Raw genomic sequence first — 24,328 nt, 5'->3', positions numbered from 1 at the left:
AACTAGGGCTACATAAAACCACTGGTTTGCACATTGAATTGTGCACTCTCAGAAATGGTCATCACGAGCTATGGAATTATTGGAGAAGGTCTGGAAATCCATACATTAGACAAGTCTGAAGGCTGAAGAAAACCACACCTTACATACATCTATTACATATGTATAAGGATGTTGTTGTAAATTATGAAATGCAATTTAAAGTATTACTGAAATTTTGCTAATTTTGGCCACTATGCTTTTCTTAATTAAAATGCCATTAAAACTGTTACTGAATATTTACTTATTTTGATCATCATAATTTTCTTAATTAAAATATAATTTAAAATGTTCTTGAACTTTTGTTCATTTGGGTTATTACAATGTTCTTAACAAAAGATACTACACATTCTGTTAATATGAGGAAGGTCTGAATGCATCTTTAATATTAGGAATGTGTTTCCCAAATACAAAGGTTGGGAATCACAGATCCAGATGATTTATTGGGTTCTTTCCAGGTCTAACATTTTGGGATCCTAAACTGCAGTGGCCAAAACAATAGCCATTAGCCACATGTAGCCATTTAAATTTAAATTAATTTTTAAAAGTGTACACAGTTGCACTCACCACATTTCAAATTCTTGGTAGTCATGTGCTAGTGATCAGTGTTGATAATAAAACATTTCATTGTTGAAGAAATAGCCTTTTCTTGGAGAACTGAGTGGTTTATTTATTTTTTTGCCTCACTGAGCAGCTTATGGGATTTTAGTTCGCCACCCAGGGATCTCAGTAGCAAGAGTGAGAAGTCCTAAACGCTGGACCACTGGGGAACTCCCTGAGTGATCGCGATGATATGCTGTCCTTGCAATGAGATGGTATGTGTGCGTGTCTGTACTCAGTCATGTCCAACTCTTTGCAGCCCACTAGGCGCTTCTGTCCATGGGATTCTCCAGGCAAGAATACTGGAGTGGGTTGCCATCTCCTCCTCCAATAGATCTTCCTGAGCCAGGGATCGAACCTGCATCTCCAGGGTTGGCAGGCAGATTCTTTAGCGCTTGAGCCACCATGGTCTTAAAACATAATTCTTAGAAGAGTATGAGTTTGAGGCTTGAAGGCACTTAGCCTTTGGTTCTGTCACTGAGGACACATGCCGCTAGGTGTGTCTGACAGATGGGTCCACTCTTCGTGGGACAGTTTCCTTTTGCACTTTTGATTACACTGGATAACATGATGCTTGAGAATAGCCATGCACGCCAGTGAGTGTTGATTCAGCCACACCCCAAACAGCCTCACCCACCAGCTGACTGTGAAACTCAGAAGCTTGTGCCCAGGATCTGAATAAAGCCAGACACCAGGATTTTGCCACTTCCTAGCCCAGAAGAGCCACCAAGAAGAGGAAGAATGGAGAAGCCATCCAAAGCCAAGTAATATATTTCCTTTTGCTAACAAGGTTTCTGGGTGTGGCCAGAGCCAAAGGGCTGGGAGCTGGGGAAGGAGGGCCTCCCTTCAAAAAATCCTTAAAGATTAACTGAGATTTAAAGCTTAGGAGGGGAAGCTCGTGGGGCCAGAAAGGGGCCAGAAAGGACAGCTGGGTCTGACCATGCACTTAAAGGGCTTCCCAGGTTGCTCAAGTGGTAAAGAATCCGCCTGCCAATGCAGGAGTCATGGGTTTGATACCTGGGTCAGGAAGATCTCCTGGAGAAGGGAATGGCAACTCACTGCAATATTCTTGCCTGGAGAATTCCATGGACAGAGGAGCCTGGCAAGCTACAGTCCATGGGGTCACAAAGAGTTGGACATGACTGAGTTCATACATGCACCTTAGAGACAGAATTTTCCCCTTCTGATGAGAAAATATATCATATTCATTGTAGAAAATTTGGAGAATATAGAAGCTATGAGGGTTTTAAAAATCATTCAGTATCACTGGAGATAACCATTGTTAACATTCTGAACATTAAACAAATTCCTTTAGCTCTCCCAACTGAGCCATAAGGTGAAAAGTGAAAGTAAAAGTGTTAGCTGCTCAGTCCTGTTTGACTCTTTGTGATCCCATGGGCTGTATCCTGCTGGGCCTCTGTGCATGGAATTCTGCAGGTAAGAATACTGGAGTGGGTTGCCATTTCCTTCGCCAGGGGATCTTCCTGATCCAGGGATCGAACCCGGATCTCCTGCATGGCAGGCAGATTCTTTACAGTTTGAACCACAGGGGAGCTATAAAGGGTTAATATTAAACGCTTTGTATTTTTGCAAACCAGGACCTTTCCTGATGTAACTGCACTAACCTATAAAGCCAGCTTAAACTTGTGGTTTCTTTTCTCGCTCTGGCCATCTCTTGCCTCAAAGTCTCTTCTCTCAGTTTGTAAATAAGAAGTGGGGTCTTTTTAGTCCTATGGTCTCATTCTTGGACTTGCCTGGGGAGTTTTGCTGGGGCTCAGTCTGAACCCCTATGGCCACAAGGGCCTTGGGGAAGTTAGTTGTGTGTTCAGAACAAGCCTTGGTTCTTCATTATGCTTGGGGCCGGTGAAAAGGGGTCTAAGTATATTTGTACTGTTTCATCTACAAAGAAACTTGGTAGAATTAGCTGGGCACATCGTCAGCTCTTCTTGGGGACAGGTTTGGGGTAATGGTATACAAATGGGCTGCTGAATCATTTTTGAAAACTCAATCATTTGTTAAATATATCTGTTACAAGTACAGCTCTTTACTAGGTTCTGGGTCCACACACATGGATCACCCAGATCTTCTCTCAGAGCACTTACAGATAAGTGGTATCGATGAATAGCAAAATAGATGACTATGATGTGGATGCTGTGAAATTATGACAGGAGTAGGAACCCGGGTGGGAAGAGAAATTTCATCCATTTTGGAGGATCAAGGAAGGCTTTTCAGAAAAAGTGCATCTAAGTTGAGAAGTGGAGGGTGAATGGTAAACAACATTCTTGAATGTGGAGGAAGTGAGAGAATGTTCCAGGTAGAAGACACAGCAGGAGTAGAAGCTGGGAGGTGAGAAAGCATGATCGCTCTGAGAGGACAAGTTCAGTAAAGTACTTGCAATGTCTGCCCTGCATATTTTCCTGGAAAATGCCTTGAAAGATAGCATTTGCTTCCAGACTGGCCTGTGTTGACCTCTGATAGCACATTTCCCTTCCTCCTCAAGTGTTACTGGCACAGTTTCTCAGGAAGACCGAGGTGGGGGTCACCTTCCTCAGGCAGCCCTCCTAGATTTCCTCTGGGGGAAGAAACTCGCTCTCTTCTGGATTCCCACAGTGCTCTTGTCTTCTCTCACTTTCCATTTATGCAACAGCTACATCCAAGGTCTCTCCTGCTACTTTCTGGGACTCTGAGCAGACTGAGGTCAGGGACACCCTGTCTTCCAGAATCTTACCTGTTGCCTGGAACAAAACTGCACATACACAGCACACGTGTGTCCAGGGAGAGCTGGGCTCAAGCAAGGACTGGTCTTCTGTGGGGCTGTCTTGTACTTTTTGAGATTTTATTTTATTTTTTTGGCCACACTGCATTGCATGTGGAATCTCAGTTCCCCAACCAAGGACTGAACCTGTGCAGCCCTGAAGTGGGGTCTTAACCACTGGACTAGGAAGTTCTTTTTTTGAGATTTTATCACATCCTCTCTCCCATCATAGTCATTCTTTCCCTCTATAGACCTGCCCTGATCCTCTGCTATGGCCGGGCTCAGGAAAATTTTCAGAAGAGGATAATGACATTTGATTTCATTTGTGCATGCAAATTGGATGTGTCAGGATGAAAGTTTCAAGTGGAGTTATAAATAGTACTCAGAGCAAGGGCCGTGCTGTGCATGGAGAGAGAGTGGAATTTCTCACTTGGGGAGTAACACTTCAGTGCTGTGGAGGGTTTTTGGCAGGGTTCGTATCCAACCATTATGCATGTGTTTGGCTGCATTTATTGGTAAAATAATGAAATTGTTCTAAACCAGTGGCTGAGTGGGCTCCTATCTTGAACCCAGTGAATGTCCTGACACCCAGGATCCACTGACATCCAGCAATTAATGGGTTAATGCTGATCAAGGCAGGAAGTCTCCAGGGTCCTGCACCAATGCCTCTTTGACAGGTCAATACCCATGCCATTTTGAATATCATCTCTGATTATCAGATATATGCCTGTCAGTGATAGTGAAGAGTTTCCTCCTAAAGAAAGATTTGGGGTGGGAGTGGCTTTTGATAAAAGAGAGCTGATTAGGAAACCATACACAGGAGTGATGCCAACCCTTGAGTTACTAATTGACTAACAGTTTCACCCTAGGGATGTCGCTTCACCTCTGCTTCTCTGTTTTCTTGTCTTTAAAAGAGGGAAAATAATTCACTCCTGTTATCCATCCATCCACCCATCCATCCAACTACCGCTCATCCATCCAACAAACAACTGTGCATCCCCAACCTGGAAATGTTGCCTAATGGTGACCAGACAGACATTTAGGGAGTTCAGTTTGGGAAACTGGTCACAAATCTAGTTTTGAAGGTTGAACGAGATGTTGAAAGCACAAGCCTTTCAAAACTGGGGAGGATTTCACTGATAGTGAGTCCTCATGATATCAGTAGAGACGTTTCTTCCATGGTGTTGACTCAGACGGCAGACTAGGGCATTTTGGTACAATTTAGCAGCCAGGAAGGCCTTTTAGCTCTTCATCTATTCATGTCATTTATATAAGCCTGCCTGTACCAAAAGACTATGAGTCAGTTTCCATTTAACTAGTATTTGATAAGAGCCTTCTTGTTCCAGATGGATTTTTTTTCCCCTAGATGAAAAGAACCTTACAATTTTTGCTGATAGTAAACATAATGCACAGACTTTATAAAAGTGGAAAGTGACACAGTAAAAGGTACAAAGATGAATGTGAAATTACCCCAACCCTGCTTCCCAGAGATTAATACTCATCTTTTTGATGAAAATCCCTTCAGGCATCTTTCTATGCTTATATGCATTTTTTAAAAACATCGACTACATTGTATTATACTTGCCACTCTGTAACCTACTTTTCCTCTGAATATTATCAATATGCACTGAAAATTCCATTATCCAGTGGGTGATTGAAAAGAAGTGTTTAATATTAAAAAGCACTGTGACTTTAATGGTTTCTTTTCTCATATCATACCAAGATTCTGTGAGAGTTAAATCCTTTTCTTGCATTTTCTTCTTGAACTAATCAAGTTTGTGCTTTGGTCTTGTATGGTGATTCTTTTTCAATTCAACAAGTACATATTGCCCTGTAGTTTTTAATAAATACCTGGTACTCCACTGTATATAAAAATACATTTATTTAATTAGCCTCCAGCTGATGAATATTTGAGTTATTTCCCATTTTCGGCTAATGTAATCATTCCATAATAGATATCCTTGTGTGTTCAACTTTGTTCATTGGCAAAGTTGCATGATTGCATCCTCAGGATAAATTTCTAGAAATGAGAATCTGGCTGAGGTCAAAGGTTTTTAAAATTTAATCTATATTTGTATCAGGGGCTATTATGGGGCAAGAGAAGTTGTGGAAGCTCGAGGCTTAGCTGGGTTGATGGGACTTCGAACTCATGGCCCAATCATAGAACAGTCCAGAAAGTAGACAGCCAAAGAGTGAATGCTTTTAGGTGAAATGGTCATTGAGTGTTGGAAGCAGTTTCAGAGAAAGTGAGTGAAGTGACCTCGTTTTGGAGTCCTTAAAAATAGCTGGCCCGTCCTCACTGAAGTTACCTCTTAGAGAGTGCTGCTTAAAGGCAGTTGAATGAATAGATTCTTCTCATTCAACAAATATTTCATGAGTGCCCCTTCAATGTGAGGCATGGGGCAAAACCAGGGCAGCAAGGGGCGGTCAGTCCACGGGGGACACAGGGTGGCCAGTGTGAACCGCAGCTCGGAGTGGGTGTGCTCCGGCCAGCTCTGGCATCCTTCTGTGACTCTGCGGCTTCCTGTAAATGGATAAGCACACTGTCTGGCCCCCGAGGGTTGTAATCCACTTCAAAATCAAGGATTTGGAGGGTGACACTAGGTTGTCATGAAGAACCAAGACTAGACTGGGCTGGGAAGATCCCCTGGAGGAGGGCATGGCTACCCACTCCAGTATTCTTGCCTGGAGAATCCCATGGACAGAGGAGCCTAGAGGGCTACAGCCCGTAGGGTCACAAAGAGTCAGACACGACTGAAGCAACTTAGCATGTTCCAGTGTAGGGGGGTGTGGGTTTGATCCCTGCTTGGGAAGCTAAGAACCCACATGCCTTGTGGCCAAAAAACCAAAAAAAAAAAAAAAAAAGAAAAGAAAAGAAAAAAACATGGAAGCACAATACTGTAACTAAATCAATACAGACTTGAAAAATGGTCCATATTAAAAAAAAAAAGGTGGTAGAGTCAGCTTTGAACCCAGACTGACTCATCCAAAGCTCTTCTTTTCCTCTGAATCATGTGTCCTGGCTCTGGTTTCCAAAAATACAACAGCTGTGATCTCTTGCCCCCCATCCTGTCTTGCCCTCTTTGTTCTCCTCCGGCCATGTCTTTTCCTGTCCTGGGAAGGGGTTGCTGCACAGTGAGTTTCTACTTTTATGCGCCAAGAGCAGTGGCTCTTGGCCATCATCACCCCGACACGGTGATGGAGGAATTTGCCCCCAAGGTTTATTCCAAAGCTGGTGAGGAAATGTCTGGTAAGAAAGCAAGAGTCTGGAGAAGTTTTGCAATTTGCCTAGAGTCATGAATAATCAGTAAATGGCAGGCAGTGAAAAAGACAGCTTCTTGGAAGCTTAGTTTTATATCACAGAAGTGAGTCAGACATCAATAATGAGACTTTAACAACCAATCTCATTTTGGGGAAAATAGAAGATTCAACTCATGGCTTGGCTGAAAGATAGGGCTAGTCATCATAATAGTGAGTCTAGTTATTCGTGAGATAAGAGGATTGATGAAAAAAAAATTTCTAGGTCTCTACTGGAACTCGTAAGTGGAAATGGAATCTGTACTAATCCTTTGGGAAAACCAAGTGAACTCTGAGTGGTAAGGATTCAATGATAGAAGTCACATTTCTTTATTCAAATATCTGAAGGGCAACCTAGTTTTTATTTGTGAAATTGAATTTTTGGCTTTGTCTGTATTAAACATCCTATGTTTTGAAAATCTTCACATTGGAAGATTGTGATGAACGGAAGCAACGTTCATGTCTGTAGAGATCTTATTTTAATGCTTTTTCAAAAGTTGTACTTCTGGTTGGTAGATGGGTGGGCTGGCTGATACTGTCTTACTTTACTAACGCCTGCATTATTCAAGGCAGAATCCCAAATGCAGACAAAATAAACATAGATCACATTTATAGCTTCTTTTCTACATTCTGCAGTTACCTTGGCAAGAGAGCTGAGTTACTTTATTTATTTATTTTTTTCATTTATTTTTATTAGTTGGAGGCTAATTACTTTACAATATTGTAGTGGGTTTTGTCATACATTGACATGAATCAGCCATGGATTTACCTGTATTCCCCATCCCAATCCCCCCTCCTACCTCCCTCTCTACCCGATCCCTCTGGGTCTTCCCAGTGCACCAGGCCCGAGCACTTGTCTCACGCATCCAACCTGGGCTGGTGATCTGTTTCACCCTAGATAATATACATGTTTCAATGCTGTTCTCTCAAAACATCCCACCCTCGCCTTCTCCCACAGAGTTCCAAAGTCTGTTCTGTATATCTGTGTCTCTTTTTCTGTTTTGCAGGTAGGGTTATCATTACCATCTTTCTAAATTCCGTATATATGTGTTAGTATGCTGTAATGTTCTTTATCTTTCTGGCTTACTTCACTCTGTATAATGGGCTCCAGTTTCATCCATCTCACTAGAACTGATTCAAATGAATTCTTTTTAACGGCTGAGTAATATTCCATGGTGTATATGTACCACAGCTTCCTCATCCATTCGTCTGCTGATGGGCATCTAGGTTGCATCCATGTCCTGCTGAGTTACTTTAGTTTGACAGGATTTGTTCTTTATGAAGCTTTACTGACTGCTGTCTTACACCTCTCTCTCTCTATATATATATCCCTGTTTATAAAGTTGTTGTCTGATGAGATTTTTTCTCATTGCTTCTTTTTCCCTTTCTGGAAAGGTATGCAAAGTTCATGTTGTGAATAATGCAGGGCTCTACTTATGTAATTGCTACAAATGATGATAAGGGTTAGAGAGGAATATTAATTTCTCTATTAATACTTGATTGTGAATCAAAGGTTCATTGATTTGTAAATTACCTTTTAATGGAATTTGAAAAAAGTCTTCTCATCAAAATTTCTCCATAAATTTTCATTAAATGCTTACCTTTGCATACAAAAGATACAGATGAATTCACTGATGAATATTCCAACATGTTCAATTTTTTAGAGCAAAAAGTCATATTTGGATTAACCAATATCACTGCTGCCTGGTGGTGATTTATTGAAGTTATTTATTGTTGGTGGAACGAGACTATATTTTTCTTTTCAACTGCTCTACACCTTTAATCTTCTTTTCCCTTTTGTAAATTCTTCCCAAGTTAAAACCCATAATAAACCTGCTTCCCTTGCAGCTAGGATGCTGACATTAAACTCCAGCTGCACCAGTCAGGTGCGTGCACTTGAGATTTTTAAATTGAAAGCTAGTGACACAAATAAACAGGTGCAGCGTAGAATGATTCTGGTGAGGGGAAGGGCAAACAGCCTACTCTCTTATTTATTTATTTATTTTTGCTGCACCAGCTCTTTACTGCAGTATGTGAAATTTCATTTTCAGACCAGAGATTGAACCCAGGTCCCTTACTTTGGGAGTGCAGTCTTAGCCACTGGACCACCAGGCAAGTCCCCAAATATCCATTTTCTCAGAGAGAGCAGTACCAGAGCTCCTGGCAGTACCTCTGGTTTGCAGTGTGGTGGGTATGCTGAAGGATCTGTACCCAGAGGTGGGGTCTACCCAGGGGCTGCCTGTGATGTGAGGCATGGCTCCTGGTTTTGTAGTCTTCAAGGTTTTCCCAGTTTACCTGAGAATCTGGGGCTTCCCTTGTGGCTTAGATGGGAAACAGTCTGTCTGCAATGTGGGAGACCGGGTTCGATCCCTGGGTCAGGAAGATCCCCTGGAGAAGGAAATGGCAACACACTCCAGTATTCTTGCCTGGGAATCCCGTGGATGGGGGAGCCTGGTGGGCTACAGTCCATGGGGTTGCAAAGAGTTAGACACAACTGAGTGACTTCATTTTCACGTCTCACTTCTGAGAATTTGAAACTGTCTTATATCCTATAACACATTACTGTTCTAGTTAATCTAGTCAGGGAGTGTTTCTGTAATTTGCAACTAAGAAATCCAACTGATACAACTGGAATATGAGAAAAAAGAGAAGGAAATATGACTTTTCCACATGTATCTCATTTTAGCTATTGAAAGACATCAGTAGAACAAGACTCTTTGCCAGGTTTTCTTCCAGTAGCTATCATCTATTTCAACTGATTCATGTTTTAAAACAGCAGTCTAGAGACAGTGATACACACCCAGGTAGAATGTGTCTAAGGGAAATAGAGGGTGTTTTAATGCCAATGAATGACTATGAGTTTGGGACTCACCAGTGGCCTTTTTGTTGTTGTTCAGACACTAGGTCATGTCCAGTGGCCTTAGGAAATGGCTTTAAAAGATGAACTATGAAGAGGTTCAAGATAGAGATCTTCTGGAAAGGTTCCAGGTTCTTAGCTTGTGTGTTATTAGGAGTTGATTTAAATAAAGAATACAGTTTCACTGGAGGCCCATGATTTAATTCTTCTACACATTCATCCAACTATATTTATTAAGTATCCATTCTGTACCATGCACACGCAAAAATGTCAATATTAAGGAGATGGTGGTGAACTAGGCAGAGCTACACAGGCCTTTACATGATGCTCTGGGGTTTCAGAGTGTTTCCATATATACTTGAGGGAAGGACAGTAAGTTTTAGTATAACTGAAGATGATTAACATTGGAGAGGTCACATGATTTATACACCAACACATAGCCAGTAAATAGTAGAACTGAGAATCAAATTCAATTCTTCTGGTTCCAGAATCTTACATTTTTCCAGGATGCTAGCCCTCCTTACCTGCTAGAGTTCATATCAACAGTGAGAGACAGGTGTGAAAATAATACCTTTCTTGGAAGGGAGTCTGATTCAGAGAAGGGTTAAATTGGTAAATATAGAGGCAGGACCTCACTTTCTAGGGCTTGTGGTCTTACTTCCACTCTGCATTTGTACTACCCCAGGCTGCCTCTCTCATTTATATCTTGATAATAAACAAAGTATCGAGAGATGCCCTTGATGGATGATATTCAGGGAAGGGAAAACATCAGACATCTTTGGGATGAGGGTAGAAAGTGAAGTGAAATCGCTCAGTCGTGTCCAACTCTTTGCAACCCCATGGACTGTAGCCCACCAGGCTCCTCCGTCCATGAGATTCTCCAGGAAAGAATACTGGAGTGGGTTGCCATTTCCTTCTCCAGGGGATCTTCCCGACCCAGGAATCGAACCCAGGTCTCCCACATTGCAGGCAGACACAGGCAGACACTTTAACGTCTGAGCCACCAGGAAAGGTAGCTTCAAATATAGTCAAGTGTGAGAACTGGAGAGAGAGGGAGCCCTATCTACTTAGCCATTTCCTCCTAGGGCTGCGATTTTATAAAAGACGTGGTCCCCACCCTCGCTGGTACCATGGTCTAGTGGGCAAGATAAGCATGTACACACTGAGTCATTTCTATCCTCAGGCCTGTGCATATATGTATTCTACTAGGTGGCATTAATTTCCTTCTTTTTTTCTAATTGAAATTTTTATTGAGACAATTGTAGGCTGTTGAGAAGTGAAGATAACGCGTGATTATGGGAAATAATACAGAGAGATCTCATGTACCCTTTACCTGGTGTCCCCAAAGGTAACATCTTGCAAAACTATAGTACAATATCACAACTAGTATATCGACTTTGAACAATCCACTGATTATACGCAGCCTTCCTAAGTTTTACTTGTACTCATTTGTGTGTGTGTGTGTGAGTGTGTGTAGAGTATGTGTTTGGCTCTATACAGTTGTATCACCTGTGTTGGGTTGTGATCTGACACCACAGTTAAGATACAGAACTGTTCCATCACTATGAGGAGCCCATGGGCTGACCTTTTATATTTTTATAACCATATCTCCCTCCCTCCTTGGCTTTATATTTTGTGTGTTTTGTATCCTTGGTGTCTATAAAGAATCAATGAAGGGATTTCACTGGTGGTCCAGTAGCTAAGGCTCTGAACTCCCAATGCAGGTGGTCTGAGTTTGATCCCTAATCAGGGAACTAGGTCCCACATGCTGCAACTTAGAGTGTGCATGCCACAGCTAAAGATCAAAAATCCTGTGTGCCACAGCCAAGACCTGGTGCAGTCAAATAAATAATTAGTAATTAAAAAAAAAACCCACAACACAAAGTAACATAAAAAAGGGCATTTGAACAACACCTAAAATAAAATATTTTTTAATGTATGATAAAAACCACTGCAATGTTGTAAAGTAATTATCCTCCAACTAATAAAAATAAATGGAAAAAAAAAAGAATAAATGAACTAACAATGCCATAAGAGATTGCATTACATTTATATTTGTCTTTGTATTTATATGTGTCCTCTGAAGGGGAGGAAGAAGCCATTCATTTGAGCAGGGCCTTGAGGTCAGAGAAGGAGGCAGAGCCTCACAGTGAGTGAGGGACACTCGTGACTTGGACTGGAGGGCGTGGTGACTAAGCTCGAGGACTCCACGAAGGCCTGGCTGCCTGGGTTTGAATTCCCTTTCCACCACTAAATGTCTGAGTGATCCCCACCAGGCAGATCTCTAGGCCCGCGCAGTTTTCTCGTCTTTAAAATAGAAAGGACATTGTAGCCACTTCAGAGGTCACTTGGAATAAGCTGCAATGGTGCACGTATAAGAGTGCCAGGAAAATGGTAAGACTCACCTCAGCAAACAGAGGCCATTCTTACTAGTCTCACTTTTAGCAATTTGAGAAGGTCTTTCAATGACCCAGTCTGAAGTCCTGTCTCATTCTGCCTTTGTGAACAGGTGTGGATTGAGCTTCTTCCTCCTTGAGGCTGATGTGGGAGACAGTTCTCAGACGACACCCAGCCTCACCCCCGCCACAGTGGTTCTTGGTTCTCGCCCTGATGGTCACTCTCACTGAGGATCCTGAGGCCTTGCTGGCATTTTTAATGCCATTTTAATGCCCTGTCTCTTCTTAAATGCATTCTATGAGGAAGTTGTTTTTTAAAAGATTGTTTTTATTTTTTAGTTGTTTAAATTTTACTTTTGACTTTCCTGGGTCTCAGCTGCGGCACGCAGATATTCTGTTGTGGTGCCTGGCCTTCTCTCTAGTTGGGTCACACAGGCTCTTCAGTTGAGGCACTTAGTTGGCATGTGGAACCGTAATTCTCCCGCCAGGGATTGGACCGGGACCGCTGCACTGGCGGGCAGGATTCGTAACCCCTGGACCACCAGGGAAGTCCCAGGAAATAATTTGTTAATGAGCGTTTAATCTGGGAGTCTGTGAACTTCCTGAGTGGCTGCCCTCCTGACTAACCAGAGCGCTGTGTAGAAAAGCCCCACCTACACTTTGCACACTTGGTCAGTGGACGAGTTTGACCCCAGCCTGCCCTCCTTCCTAACAAAGAGGCTTGTAGGAATTTATTCCTAAGAACCAGCTCCCTTTTCATCCACTTCCTCTTCATGTGATTAGGAGAGGTGTTTACTGTGGGTCTGATCTGTGGGTAGGGTGTCTAGACCTCTCTTGGTTCCATTGACATTCCTTTGTCGTGTACACACCTGCTGTGAGAAAATAAATCCTGGGTTACAAAGGCAAAAGGCAGTTAGTAGAACAGGATTCGGGCTAAAAACCATCTGTGAATCCCTTTGCCAACTGTCAAATCCACTTCCAGAGGCCACCACAGGAAAAGGCCTGTCTGGGGAGCTGCAGAGACAATTTTTTTTAAGGATAAAATTGAAGAGCACCTGGGAAGGCACTTTCTGTATACAAATTTCACACGGCATCCTCAACAATTCATTGTGTGCTATGCAATACTACTGTCTTTTTCTCCCCTTAGAGATTCTTGCAATCTCAATAGAGCAGGGACTTAACCCATTAAGTGTGGGCAGTTGTGGAGAGGAGAGTAGTGAACTGTTTCTTAGTTACAGACACAGGGTGCATTCAGCAGGCTGGTGGGATAAGCACAGATTTAGGGGACGTGGGGAAAGGTTTTAGCCTTCACTGGTGATTCTTAGCTAATTAGTGATCACTCTAAGTGATCACTCTTAGCTAATTATGGTCCCTGGTGGCTCAGACTGTAAAGAATCTACCTGCAATGCAGGAGACGTGTGCTTGATCCCTGGGTCAGGAAGGTCCCCTGGAAGAGGAAATGGTAACCCACTCCAGTATTCTTGCCTGGAGAAGTCTATGGACAGAGGAGCCTGGCAGGCTATAGTCCATGGGGTCTCAAAGAGTTGGACATGACTGAGCAACTGAGCATGCATGCTAGGGATGAAAATCTTATTTTCTATTGTTACTCTGAGTATAAAAAGAGATTTCCCCACTTTCTTCTTCATCTAGCCCTTCCCCTTTTCAGTATTAATATGGGTTTTTGGATTGTCATCTAATGTGTTATAATCCATTCCTGTTACTGATTTTGATACTCAAATTGTCTCCTATTTTTCCAGGGAAAGCACCTTCAGGTTGGCTCCTGTGTCCTTTCTACATGCCCCCATCAGTTTTTTGAGCAGTTTCTTTCTTTCTGGAATGAGACTTTCCAGGTTCCTATCTAACCTCTTGTGATTATGTTAGAAAAGCAAGAAGGTAAAAATAATTTCCCAGCTTCAACACTGGCAAACACATCCTAGAACTTTGGCAAAAACCCAGCAGGTTCTGGACTGGTCCTATTGGTCACTGAAGCTCCAGAAATGGGTCCTAGGAAAGTCATCCCTTTCTGTGAGAGGTGGCTGAGGGTAGATGCTGCTGGTAATGGACAGACCTGTGGGCTCAGGCAAGTGCAGACTTGTGGCCAACTGGTCAACATAACCCCTGGCACATATCCATGGTGATGGGAGATGGGAAGCATATGGTAATTAAAGCCACAAGGAAAATGATTTCATCCAGGGATTTGAACTCTTGTTTCCCAAATGACACCAGGAGAGCAGCAAACCAGTTATAAAATTATCTCTTTGCTTTGCACCAATTTAAACAGGTGCTAGTAGTAAAGAACCTGCCTGCCAATGCAGGAAACATAATGAGATATGGGTTCAATCCCTGGGTCAGGAAGGTCCCCTGGAGGAGATCATGGCAAACCACTCCAGTATTCTTGCCTGGAGAATCCCATGGACAAGGGAGCCTGGAGGGATACAGTCCATAGGGTCTCAAAGAGTCAGACACAATTGAAGCAACTTAGTAAGCAAATGTCTTTTACTCTCATATCTGTAGAGATGAGGATCCTCAGTAAAGGGAGACAACAAAAGGAAAATAGAGAAAGGTGATGAGGTGAAAAAAATCTCCCAAACTGGCTGATGCAAAAAAAAAAAAGTCAAATGTCAAAATGTTTCTTCAAGGCAGAGACATTTTGGGTCAGAGACTTCTAGATAGTTTGTATGTCACTTGGCAAGCATCCCTTAAAGAACTTTGCAATGCCAATTGAGTGTGTGGAAAGCAAGCAATAGAGCTGTGTATGAGGATGGAAGAATAACCACTTGGTTGGAAGTAGCCAGTGGCCTTGTCACCAGTGACCTCATATTACACTAGGATGCGTGCCAATTGGGATGTCCCAAGTCAACTGCCCACATGCTTTAAAATTGCTCTGAACCCTCCCAGTTGTTTCAGGACAGAAGCTGAGAAGTTGGCCCACACTCCTCAAGTTCGATGAGAAGGCCAGGTCCTGGGGAAGAGATGAAAACCAGCTAGTTTTGAGCCCATAGTATGGTGCCCTACTTTTTCACCATAGAGGCTCAAAGCCCTTTAGTATTATGGACTTAGTTAATTATGATGTTGTCCTTTGAGTCTGGAAAGTGCATTGATATTTTTAAATAAAAGCTAATTGCAGTCTGATCTTTTCAATAAATGGTGACGAATTTTCTAAGCAAAATGAGGGTGCTGTGACATCCATTCACTTGGACCCAACCGCCTCGCATTTTCTGGTCTTCCCATTGTTAGGAGAAGAGAGTGACTATTAATAAAACAGATGGGTAGTGTTCAAGCTTTAGAAAGTCAGCTTCCTGGGGATATTTAGGAGTTGAGTCAGCAAATACACACACTACTGTTCTCCTTTGTCTTGCCTCTTGCAGACACAGGTAATCTATCAGAGTTTCAAAACTTTCTATATAGTATTAATTGGATGCCTACAATGGATGGGATGATGGGGGCAAGAAAAATGAAATGTATCTCGTCTCTTCTAAGAGCTTTTCAGTATGCTTGGGAAAAAAATCAAGGGTGATAGCAACTGTTCTCAAATGCACTTTCAATCTATGAGAATTTTAGTTACATAGAGTCAGAGTCATCCATTTTTCACTGTACAGCAGTAGTGGAATGAGGATGGTATGTTTCTCCTGGGTCTCTTACAACATAATAGTATTTTCCAGAAAGACAATTGTCCTCTAGCCAGTTTTGGTTATGATTCCCCTCTGCTGTGCAGTCTAACTGTGACTTGGGTTTTTTTTTAATTTCACAGAACACAATAACATGTAGGTTACCCACCGTGGTGGACTGTGTCTTATGGATATATTGAATATGGGATAGAGAAGCAGTGAAGTGTGGACGTTAAGAGCGGAAGTTCAGAGTCAAGTCTTGGCTATCTGTAGGATGGCTGATCCTGGGCAAATCAGCTTAAACTCTCTGATATCTGTTTCTTTATCTGTAAAATAAAGACAGTGGTAGATACTCTACAGAGTTGTCCTGAGGATGAAATAAGAGAATAAAAGTGTTTGCCACAGTTCCTGGCATATGAAAATGCTCAAATTCATAATTGCCATTATTATTTTTAAATTTTTTTCCTTTAAATATTTATTTATTCTGCTGCATTGGCTCACAGGATCTTCATTCATTGTGTCACGTGGGATCTTTCATTGCAGCACATGTTCTCTAGTTGGGGCACGGGTCGGGCTTACTTGCTTCATGGCATGTGGGATCTTAGTTCCCTGACCAAGTATAGAACAGGCTTTCCCTGCACTGCAAGCCAGATTCTTAACCTCTGGACCACCAGGGAAGTCCCAGCCATTATTACTTTTTAAATTAAACTTGTTATTTTTGTTTGCGCATGGCCTTTGTTTAGCTGCAGTGCACCGGCTTCTCATTGTGATGGCTTCTCTCGTTGCGGAGCACAGGCTCTAGGGGGCGCAGGCTCAGTAGTTGCCCTGAGGCATTTGGGATCTTCCCGGACCAGGGATTGAACCCATGTCACCTGAATTGACAAGCGATTTCTTAACCCCTGGACTACCAGAGAAGTCCTGTCATTATTTTTTTTCTTATTCTTATCATGATTATTATATGTGGAGTCGATTCCAGCAAGCAGCCTTGGAGATGAGCAGAAATGTCCACAGCGCGCCATCCGCGCCCACCCCCACCCCGCCGCCCGCCCCTTTTAGGGATGGGAGCATTGCTCAGGAACTGTTGCTCTGTTCAGGGTTCCCATCAGCCCCTGGACATTAGGAGGTTTCCTCTGGTTCCTTCTTGCTCCTTCATTCTGTAGACTCATCTACTCCATCTCTGCTTCAACTGATTCCTGCTACCCTGAGCTCATTTCTCTATATTCCAACACCTGGTGACTTCTGTTGACTCATAGGTTTCAAAATCGTGTTTCTGTTTCCTATTTCAATGACAGGTAATCAAAAACAGTTAGTTGGCTTCCCCTTTCTGTCTTGCCAAGAACATTTCTTTTCATTACGGTACATCTCAAGGAGGGAGAAGAAGGAACACTTGGAGAATTCAAGAAGACTGAATCCCACATAGACTCATGTTAGGTCTCTTGTCGCTCAGTGACTCTGATGTGCCCTTTCAGATGACTCTCGCCTGTTTACACAGGGAACACCTGCTTGGTACATAGAAATCAGTATCTTTTCCTACTAAGCTTCCAATGTACTGAGCTGCTGCATCTCCAGGAAGTTTGCAGAAAAACTGTAGCACAATTTGTAACAGTGGATTTATTTCCTTTTCATTCAGTTGTTGAATCATGAAGGGGTGACGTGAAAGTCGCTCAGTCGTGTCCAGCTCTTTGCGACCCTATGGACTATACAGTCCATGGAATTCTCCAGGCCAGAATACCGGAGTGGGTAGCCTTTCCCTTCTCCAGGGCATCTTCCCAACCCAGGGATCGAACCCAGGTCTCCCGCACTGCAGGCAGATTCTTCAGCTGCTGAGGAACAGGGAGTTGAGGTACAATTAATGACTTTCAACATTGAGTGGAAACATTTGGTATCAATTAAAACAACAGGGTAATACCCACAATAATAGGTCCAGTATTAAGATCTAGAGATAGTTTAGAATTGTATATTAACACATATATGTGGAATCTAGAAAAACAGTACAAGTGAACGGCTTTCCAGGGCAGAAACAGAGATACGGATGTGCAGAACTAACGTGTGGACACAGTTGAGGAAGGGGAGGGTGGGACAAGCCGGGAGGGTAGCGCTGACATATTTACACTACTGTGTGTAAAGTAACGAGTGGGAGCTCACCTCTGTGCTCCGTGATGACGAGAGGGATGGGGTGGTGGCGAGTGGGTGGGAAGGAGGCTCAGCAGGGAGGAGATATGTGTATACATATAGATGATTCACTTTGTTGTACAGCAGGAACTAACACAACATTGTAGAGCAATTATATTCTAATTTAAAAACAAAAAGAGAGAGTTATAAAAAAAGAATCCACTGCTTATGTTTCTTATTTTACTCAGCTCACCCATCTCTTAAAGACGACACCTATTTTAAGAAATCAAAATCACACCATTTGCTAAAAATAGGAGCAAAGCTTTAATATAAAGGATAATGAATTTCCTACTCTTCCAGGGAATATTACATTGCTTGAGATTTTCCTGGGTCCCTTGCTTTTTCCTCCCACTTTTTGTCATCCGTTTGGACACAGCAAAGGAAGGGAATATCAAACCATCATTTTGAGGCTTCTAAATAATGCTGATGGAGAAGGCAATAGGTGTCAATTTGTTGGAGGATGTCTACTTATTAGCAGGATTTCTCAAACTGTGATCTGAGCTCCAATATTTCAGTCACCAATTCAGGGAAACTGACTTAAAAAGTTTTGCTGTCAAATCAAATTGAGAGCTACTTTGTAGTTCTTTTTTGCTTTTGAGGAGTCTTATTTCATCTAAATGTATTATTTTTGAATCTAAGTCTTGTAAAGTGGGCCATTCCAGAATTTTCCAAATGTATTTCAAAATGAAATCTCTTTATTTGTGGAAGGTCCAGTTCTGAATGATAAGATCTAAATTTGGAGTCAGTTAGAGTGGGTCCTCCAAAGAGCAGATTCCAAGATGGCATTGGTGTGATCAAGATTTATTTGGAGAGGGGATTCTCTGGTGGTCCAGTGGTTAGGACTCTGAGCTTTCACTGCAGGGGGCTGGTGTCCAAGCCCTGGTCAGGGAACTAAGATCCTGCATGTCACTTGGTGTGTCCAAAAAACCCCCATTTATTTGGGAAACATATGGGAGGGATAGAGCTTCCCAGGTGGTGCTAGTGGTAAAGAATATGTCTGCCAATGCAAGAGACACAGGTTTGATCCGTGGATCAAGAAGATCCCCTGGAGGAGGGCATGGCAACCCACTCTAGTATTCTTGCCTGGAGAATCCCATGGACAGAGGAGCCTGGTGGGCTATAGTCCATAGGGTTGCACAGAGTCGGACATGACTGGAAGCAACTTAGCACTGATGCATGGGAAGAATAAAGAGGAAGAATTACCAGAAGGCAAAGAGTTTTCAGACTATGATGCAAACCTGACTCCTGTGATGAAGAGCAGGAAGGAAGGGGAATTGGATAGGAAGAATCTTCTAAAAGACATTTCCTCCAGGCCAGTAGGGACTCTTGTGACTCAAGTCATCCGTTAGAAGAGTACCATGTCTTGTAGGACTAGCTCACTTGCGGTGCTTAGTCATTTGCTGGGTAGCCTGGTCTCAGTGTGACACAGCAGTGAATCAGAGGTACGGGAGCTGGGGCTGTCTGTGAACCATGCTTCGTGCAGCCAGAGATCTGAGTGGCGTTTTTTCATGACTACCATGGTTTCCAATTTTGGCCACTTTTAACTGTGCAAACTTGATTAAGTCATTCCAGGCTCTGGAAACAAAATGGTTAATCTATCAATGAGGAGGGAAACCTTATATGTCACACGACAGCTGTGACACACAGCTGTGTGTAAAAGTTCTTTGTAATCTGTGAAGCACTCTAGAAATAGAAAATAATATTAGATGGAGTGAACGAAGCCATTTCAAATGTATTAGCTGTTAAAAAGCCATTGTGCTCCTTGACCACAACGCATTGTCTTTCCCAGGTTGCTCTGTATTTCCCACAGTCCTACTGCAGTGCTGGGCATCTAATAGGTAATGAGTAAATGTTTGTTGAATCATGATAACAACCTTTGAGAGTCTTCCAAGGAAACACTCCATGACTGAGATGGTATGTGGGATAATGACAGTAGACACTGAAAGTTATTCCCTCTGGCAGAAGGCCACATGGCAGGAGGCAAAGCATGGTGGAGGGTGGAGGATGATTTCTGTTGATAAGATCTGCCCTTGTATTTGGAATTGACATAGCAGCTTCGTGCAAAGGGCATTATTCTTCCCAGAGTGGGGAAGACTGGAGGAGAGTTTCATAACCTTCTTGTTTTGCAATATAGCCTTTCTTTTGAGAATTTCTAAAATAATTCTGAAGCTGACTGAAAGACAATTCCCAATCTTCTTTTTAGATAACTTTACAGCATCACTCCTCTGAAGTTCATTTCCTAGAGTTGTCTATCAGTTACATTATTGAACCCTTTGAGTTTTACCAACTCATCCTTTCCCCCTTTTGGAGAAGAATCTGTTGGGGCTAAAATGTTTAAGGGGCAAGCACAGGAATGAGGGAACTGGATAGTGGGAGTGAAGTGTGACTGGGTAATTTCTTAAGAAGCTGACTGTAGCTCATCTGTTTGGTTCTATTTCCTGCGAACTCACAGTTTTGTCTGTTCCTTCTTTCTACATTGCTTTGTACCAACTCAGCATTTTCAGCATTCGAATGTTTGTGGAATGAACCAATGAGTGAATTAGATGTGCTGGGCGCAGGAATCAACTAGAGAGAGTTTCTACCTTAATGGTCTAAGGGATGCATGTGAAAAAAAAAACATGTAAAAATAAAATGACAAACTATGATAAGCGTTGAAAAGAAAAAGCATGAGAAACACGAGGACCTGCTGAGGAGGAGAGGGGGGAATATCTGGGATGTTAAGCAGCATCCTTCTAAGGGGCGGGATGGAGTCAATAGGGTGAAGAGGTGTGTGAGGGCATATGGATTCCAGGTACAGAGAAGACCATGTGCAGAGACCCTGAGGGAGGGTCATGTTCCCGTCAAGTTGCCAAAGAAAGGTGGTCAGAGCAGAGAGAGAAAACAGCAGAAATAATAGCCGAGAAATAAAGCTCTGGGTTTTTCCTTGTGATGAACAATCAACAAACCTTTATGACTGTCTACTGTGTAGCCAGCTGACTTCTGTAGTTATGATGTGTACTTGTAGCTGAGTCAGACATAGCAGCCGCAAGGCGAGACTGTCATTCTGCAAATAAGGAGGAATAAACTTAAATTCTAGAAGGAGAAATGTGAGTTTTAGCTGGAGAATCCTTGAGGGACCCTGGAGCTATTGAGCTCAGATCAGAGATGCTACAGATCTTCTTTTGTGAAGTACAGATCAGACAAGGGGAGGAGGTTTTGCAAGCTTTGAAAGGATCAGGGATCAGGAGGCGAGGTTCCAGCTCTGATGGTTCCATGATTGGCTGTGTGACCTCAGACCACGTCATCTTTTTAGTCGTCACTTTCCCCATCTATAACACCTGAGATTGGGGCTCAGGGATCTCTGACACATTTGCTTCTGATTGGGGTCAAGTTCACGATGATCAAAAAGGGAAGAAGGGGTGCCTCAGGAAACCTGTGCCCCACTTGTGAACCCCTGAGCCACAGACCATTTCTTTGGGGACAGTGAGGGCTCAGCTGGGGCTCTTGAATGAGGTTGCTTTGTGAGTTACTAGGTAACCGGCTGAGTCCTCACTTGCAAAATCTTCTCCCCACCCTATGTCTTCCTGTCCTGTCTCTCAGAGACTCTTGCATCACTGCCTGGTCCATGGGCATCAACCTTTCAGTATTTCCCATGAGGGATCAGTAGAAAGAACCCAACATTTTTCTCCTTTCCTGTGGCGCCATCAAGAAGTGTAAGAGGGGACTTCCCAGTGGGTAAGACTGAGCTCCCAACACAGGGGGCCTGGGTTCCATCTCTGATCAGGGAACTAGATTCCACACACTACAGCTAAGAACCAGTACAACCCAAATAAATAAATATATATTTTTTTGAAGTGCCAGAGGAAGTAACAAAGGGTAGTGGGTCAGTTTCTTGAGGTTGCCATACAAATGACCACAGACTGGGAGGCTTAGAATAGAAAAGTATCCTCTCCCATGTCTGGAGGCTGGAAGTCTTAATTCAAGGTGCTGAGAGGACCATGCTCCCTTTGAAGGCTCTGGGAAAGAATCCTTCCTCTTCCAGCTTATGGTATCTCTAGGTGTTCCTTGGCTTGTGGCCACATCACTCCAATCTCTCTGTCTTCACATGGCCTTCTCTGTGCGTCTTCTCCGTTTCTGTTTCTTGTAAGGACACTTGTCATTGGATTTAGTCCCCACTCTCAGGTGGCTCTAGTGGTAAAGAACCCACCTGCCAGTGCAGGAGATGCAAGAGACGTGGGTTAAATCCCTAGGTCAGGAAGATCCCCTGGAGAAGGACATGGCAACCCACTCCAATATTCTTGCCTGGAAAATCCCATGGACAGAGGAGCTTGGCAGGCTACAGTCCTTATGGTCCCAAAGAGTCAGACACTACTGAAGAGACTTAGCACAGCACAGCTCGGGGGTAATCCAGAACTTAATTACATCTTCATAGATCCTTTTTTTTTTTTTTTTTTTTGCAAATAAGGGCACAGTCACAGTTTTCAGAATGTGAATATACCTTTCGGGGTGCCACCATTCAGCCTACTACAGGCCATGACTTCTAGACATTTGACCCACCAAAATTTGACCCTTCTTTTTATTTATTTTTCTCCTTTCTAAACTTGACTTCTTGAAATAGCATCATACTATAAGTTCCAATGAAATGCCGCAGAGAGGAGACAGCAGGCTGAAGAGCCTGAGAGCACATGCTCTGAGGGTAGGTGGTGGTGGTGATCTGTCACTAAGTCGTGTCTGAATCTTTGCAACCCCATGGGCTGTAGCCTGCCAGGCTTCCCTGTCCTTCACCATCTCCTGCGGTTTGCTCAAACTCAAGTCCATTGAGTCAGTGATGCCATCCAACCGTCTCATCCTCTGTCATCCCCTTCTCCTCCTGCCTTCATTCTTTCCCAGTGTCAAGGTCTTTTCCAACGAGTTGGCTCTTCACGTCAGGTGGCCAAAGTACTGGAGCTTCATCTTCAGCGTCAGTCCTTCCGATGAATATTCAGGGCTGCTGGCCTTGGTTCAAACCCCAGCACTTACCAGCCCCTCTGTGACTCTGTTTCACCATTCATAAATTGGGTACAATAACAGTACCTCCCTCTGAGGGCTGTTGTGGGACTTAAATAGGATAATACTTGTTAAAGTATCTAGAACTGACCTCAAGTAAAGTGAAAACACTTTACTTGTAGGAGTATGTGTGGTAGTATATATGAGAATGGGGCGACAGGGGATGAGATGGTTTGGATATCATCACCAACTCGATGGACATGAGTTTGTGCAAGCTCCAGGAGCTGGTGATGGATGGGGAGGCCTGGCATCCTGCAGTCCATGGGGTCACAAAGAGTCAGACACAAATGAGTGACTGAACTGAACTGAAAGTGCAAAAACATATTACAAGTTTAGGGGATGTAACTTGTAACTCATAACATATTACTAGTAGGGGATGGTGAAAATTACTAAAAACCCAACTTGGATGACTAGATGGTGGCTAGAAAGTATCCAGGGCTTTGGCACTGTCTGGAGCTGGGGTTTCTTTGAGCCTCGACCCACCTGTGGCTACCTGACTTGGAATAAAGCATGCCAGTGGCCCCTCCCCTCAGGATCTGCTCTGAGCTGCTGTGTTTGCCGATCAGGGTCTTGGGCTGTGGCGGCCAAGCCAAGCAGCAGGCACTGGATTTCAGATAAGGAGCTTCCAGGTGGACACAGTAGAAGGGGCATTTCCAGGGAGATGCCCACCCCTCCAGAGGCAGTCTAGTGACCTGCTCCATGCTAGAGGGGAGACTTTCTACTCCCAAGACTCGTTCTGGACACTGTGCCTCTGGCCCTGCCTTGAGTCCAAGAAGACAGTGAGCACGAGTACTTCCGGGCATGGTCAGAAGCCCTCAGTGATTAAGGTGAGACCGGTGGCTCTTTTTCTCATGACTGAGCAGGACTCAGTTGCAGTCTGGGCTGTTGGGAGCCCTCTGGGATGTGGCTCCTCTGTTGGTGCTTAGAGACCTGGGTCACAATAGGTGAGGTCTCAGAGTGCAAAGAGGCTGGGCTTCAGCAAAGGATACTGTGTGGCTGTAGGCAAGTTTCCACACCTCTCTGAGCTGTGGGGGTTAGCACCTGGGAAGGGAGGATTGCACTCTTGTTAATCCTGTGGCTCTAACTGGTATTTGGGAGGAGGTATAGTGGCGGTTGGATGGAGCTTGGTTGCAGCTTAGAGCTGTGGGATCTTAGGCAGGTTACTTAACCTCTTACGCTCTAGTTTTCACATTTGTAAAAGGGATTGAACACTGCTGTCAGATGGTTATTGGGACAACTAAATGAAAAAACTGTATGCAGGACCTTAAGCCAATGCCTGACTTATCCTACATGCCTAATCAGTTCAGTTCAGTTGCTCAGTTGTGTCCGACTCTTTGCGACCCCATGGACTGCAGCGCGCTAGGCTTCCTTGTTCATCACCAACTCCTGGAACTTGCTGAAACTCATGACCATCGAGTTGGTGATGTCATCCAACATCTCATCCTCTGTTGTCCCCTTCTCCTCCTGCCTTCAATCTTTCACAAGTTTAATGGACAGCAGCTATTAAGATTTCCCCAGAGCACTTTGAATAATGACAGCCAATAATGAAATGGATGACTATTGAGTAAATTAAACACTGTAC

At 43.4% G+C, this 24,328-nt stretch overlaps 1 protein-coding gene across 1 annotated transcript in view; it reads left to right on the top strand.

Moving 5' to 3' along the window:
- The first annotated feature begins 1,324 nt into the window (after positions 1-1,324).
- The window catches only part of FER1L6 (fer-1 like family member 6), a 165,328-nt gene continuing 142,324 nt past the window's right edge, over positions 1,325-24,328 (top strand). Inside the window, exon 1 of the mRNA XM_020891147.2 lies at positions 1,325-1,400. Coding sequence (XP_020746806.2) covers positions 1,378-1,400 — 23 coding nt within the window. The 5' untranslated portion in view covers positions 1,325-1,377. The remainder of the gene's footprint in view (positions 1,401-24,328) is intronic.

The sequence above is a fragment of the Odocoileus virginianus genome, chromosome 15 (genome assembly GCF_023699985.2).
Source record: "Odocoileus virginianus isolate 20LAN1187 ecotype Illinois chromosome 15, Ovbor_1.2, whole genome shotgun sequence".
NCBI classification, from domain to species: Eukaryota; Metazoa; Chordata; class Mammalia; order Artiodactyla; family Cervidae; genus Odocoileus; species Odocoileus virginianus.
Note: the sequence above shows the minus strand (reverse complement) of the source record. Positions and strands in the feature narration are given on the sequence as shown.